At 35.2% G+C, this 3,820-nt stretch overlaps 1 protein-coding gene across 1 annotated transcript; it reads left to right on the top strand.

The window, feature by feature from the left end:
• The first annotated feature begins 2 nt into the window (after window positions 1-2).
• LOC111786198 (cinnamoyl-CoA reductase-like SNL6) lies at window positions 3-3,307 on the top strand. Its single transcript, XM_023666537.1, is given in 6 exon segments — window positions 3-206; window positions 1,266-1,360; window positions 1,362-1,399; window positions 1,402-1,460; window positions 1,966-2,122; window positions 2,831-3,307. Coding segments are annotated over 6 exon segments (876 nt in total). The 3' UTR covers window positions 3,154-3,307.
• The last annotated feature ends 513 nt before the right edge of the window (window positions 3,308-3,820 follow it).

Genomic DNA, 3,820 nt, shown 5'->3' with positions numbered 1-3,820 from the left:
TTATGCTTGAAAATGATGCAGAAGATAGAGAAAAACTGGGAGAGATGAATTCGGAAGCGGGTGGGATTAGAATCAATGGCAGCAAAGTATCGACGGTGTCGGCCAACCTGACGGAGTGCGATAGCTTAGCAAATGCTTTTGAAGGCTGTCGCGGTGTCTTCCATACCTCTTCTTTCATCGATCCTACTGGCCTCACTGGCTATTCGGTACGCATTTTTTTATAGCTAATATGCATCATTTTCTAAGCTTTTAAATAATTTTTTTAGTTCTCAATTTTCAAAATATTTTATTTTCGTACTGTTGGCTCAGTAGTCTTAAATGTTTTAGAATCACGTGGCCGTCACAGTTTTATTTATTATTATTATTATTATTATTTTTTCCAAAAATATAGGTCTAAAATATTTAAACATTTAAAGTGTAAAATAGAACTCNAAAATCAAATGGTTAAGTGGAAGACACGTCAACATTGTGCCTAACAGCGCGTGAAAGTCTTAATGAAGCGGTGGAAGATTAAAAACCATCCCATTGTTGCATTGTTGGATGTTTTTTTATCCGTCCACACAAACACTTCGTCATTCATTGGAAGAATTGAGTTGCCTAATTAATTACATTTAATGTCAACAGAAATCATGAGTTTATAATCGAAGAATACTCTCTTCATTGGTACGAGATTTTTTGAAGAAGCCTAAATCAAAACTATGAGAGCTTATGCTCAAAGTGACAAATATCATACCATTGTAGAGAGTCGTGTTCGTCTAACATGGTGTCAGAGTCCTGCCCTAAACTTAGTCATGTCAATAGAATCCTCAAATGTCGAACAAAGAACTTCAAAAGAAAGAGGAGTCGAGACTCCTCGAAGGCATAGTAAAAAATGACAAGGACTCAAAAAGAAAAATAAGTCAAGCCTCGATTAAGGGGAGGCGTACTTTGTTTGAGGGGAAGTGTTAGATGAAAGTCCCGCTAATTTAGGGAATGATCATGGGTTTATAACGAAGGAAGACTATCTCCATTGGTATGAGGTTTTTTAGGGAAGCCCAAAGCAAGGCCACGAGAGCTTATGCTCAAAGTGGATAATATCATACCATTGTGGAGAGTCGTGTTTGTCTACCAACAAATGTATATATATATATAAAATATGAAATATTTTGTAATGCTATGGAATTAAGAAATTATTAATGAAGTTTAAATTCTTCTAAACATCTTTTAGTTTCCATTTTAACATAGTCTAACCTTCTCTTTCAAATGGTGATGCTGCATCCTAAAAGAAAGCCATGGCTGAGGTGGAAAAGAATGTGAGTGAGAATGTTATGGAGGCATGTGCAAGGACATCCTCTGTAAGATACTGTGTTTTTACCTCTTCACTTTTGGCCTGCATATGGCGTGACGGTACACGAGCCGAGCTCCCGCCAGTCGTCGACCATGATTGTTGGAGCGATCAATCGTTATGCATCGATAAAAAAGTAAGTCTAAAGATCTAAACTTATTTACTGTTTTATTTTTCGGAACTGTTTCTAAAAACTATAATTGAATAACCTGTAGATGTATAATGAATTCAGAATTATATTTACAAGCCCCTGATATTCGTTTTAAAGAGGAGTAATTTATACAAAGTGGTTAGATCTTTGTTTGTGGTGTATTTTTCCTCTTACATCTTTTTTTGAAGTGGTTAGACATTTTTGTGTCCGGATGAAAAGGGACTATTTATCTTCCTTCTTTTACTATAATATTTATAAAAAAACCATCAACTTATAAAAGTGAATTTGAACATATCACAAGAATATTGTGTGCTTTAAAAAGTGAATTTGAATACATCATTTGCATATGAGAAAATAAAGATGAACTTCAAAGAGATGTTATTATTTATTGTGCTTTATAAGTGGACCATTTATCTTTTAACTTGATGTGGAAATATTATTATGGGGTTTTGAAAAAGGCAATTTATTTTGGTTGTTGTTGGAATTCAAGCTATGGTATGCTTTGGGGAAGCTAAGGGCTGAGAAGGCAGCATGGAGAATTGCAAAAGAAAGAGGTTTAAAGTTAGTCACCATTTGTTCTGCCTTGGTGACGGCTCCTGACCTCTGTAATATGAGGAATTCAACTGCAACAATTGCTTATCTCAAAGGTACTTTTTTTTTTCTTGATGGTGTCATTTAGTGTTCACTTACTCAATACTTACCATTTAAATTTTAATTATATGGCATCAATATATGCTCGTGTTAATGTATTGTGATAAAAAAAATTTGTACTATAGTTGCCCCGTAATAAAATAAACTTAGAAATTTGAGTTCAAAATGAACTATGAGAGATTATTTAAATGAGTTTAGTTCTTAACTTGACTTAACATGTATGGCAGAGAGAGGTTTTCACATCCTTATAAAAAATGTTTCGCTTTCTTCCCTAACCGATGTGGGATCTCACAATCCACCCACCTTCGAGACCCAGCGTTCTCGTTGGCACTTGTTCCCTTCTCCAATCGATGTGGGACCCCCCAAAATTCACCCTTTTCGGGTTCCAATGTCCTTGCTATCACATCGCCTCATGTCCACCTCCTTTGGGGCATAGCCTCCTCACTTGCACATCGTACGGTGTCTGGCTCTGATATCATTTGTAATGGGTTAAGCCCACTACTAGCAGATATTGTTCTCTTTAGACATTCTCTTTCGAGCTTTCTCTCAAGGTTTTAAAACATCTATGCTAGGGAGAGGTTTCCACATCGTTATAAAGAATGTTTCGTTCACGTTTCAATTGACGTGAGATCTCAGAGTATTATTTTCCATAATCGTGAATTTCATTCAAGTTTTCGATCTTTCTCACTTCTAATTGATATCAGGAGCACAAGAGATGTACGAGCAAGGGATATTAGCGACCGTAAGCATGCGAAGATTAGCGGAGGCCCATGTGAATGTGTACGAGGCAATGGGAGAAAACGAGGCACATGGAAGGTACATTTGTTTTGATCAAATAATCAAAACACAGGCTGAGGCCGAGGCTTTGGCAAGGGAAATATGTGTGCCTGTGAGCAAAATTTGCGAATCCCAAGAAGCATCAACAAGCACTTCCAGTAAGTTTCAGTTATCAAACAAAAGGCTTTTCAATCTCACTTCTTCAAGAGCTCCTACTCGCTGTTATTCTCTGACGCATTTCCCTATTTAAGAAAAAGGTAGCAGCACAAAGTTGAGTACAGTAGTGGTAAAAAGCTGAATAATTACTGCTACTTATCTATCTATGGGGTAGATGGTTAATTATTGTACGACAGGTATGAAATAAATATTTAAAAATTTAAAGAAAAAATTTATGATGGTTCCTATGTTCTTAGTCCATTTTTTTTAATTTGATTCTAAATCTTTTAAAAGGTTCTACTAGGACGAGAAGATCACAATTAACCTCCCCTTTCACACTCTAAATTTCACGAGATGTCACAATGACTACTTCGATTTCTTTTGGAAAGAAATGCTTAATATGTATATATACGTACTACTATTCTACAAGAATTAGTCTTCCGTCTCGTGTGGCCCTTTTCCTTAAGTTATCCCAATAAATAGTTTGTGTAACATCATCATAATGCTCTAGGTAACATCCCGATGTTGTGTACCCAAGTTCATGTGTTCTATTGCTTTTTTAACTAAAAAAAATATAATTAGTTGTTTGAAAATGATGGTTATAGTTGTATTTGGTATGTTGGAGCTATACACATTTTCGTTTGAACAGGTAAATTTAAATTAGAATATAGAAAGTAAAATTAGATATAATTTAGCTAATGGCTAATATAATATCTGCCACGACTATCAAATTTGTTTTGTAAAAAAAAAAAAAAAATTAA

The sequence above is a fragment of the Cucurbita pepo genome, unplaced genomic scaffold (assembly GCF_002806865.2).
Source record: "Cucurbita pepo subsp. pepo cultivar mu-cu-16 unplaced genomic scaffold, ASM280686v2 Cp4.1_scaffold001192, whole genome shotgun sequence".
Lineage (NCBI taxonomy): Eukaryota > Viridiplantae > Streptophyta > Magnoliopsida > Cucurbitales > Cucurbitaceae > Cucurbita > Cucurbita pepo.
Note: the sequence above shows the minus strand (reverse complement) of the source record. Positions and strands in the feature narration are given on the sequence as shown.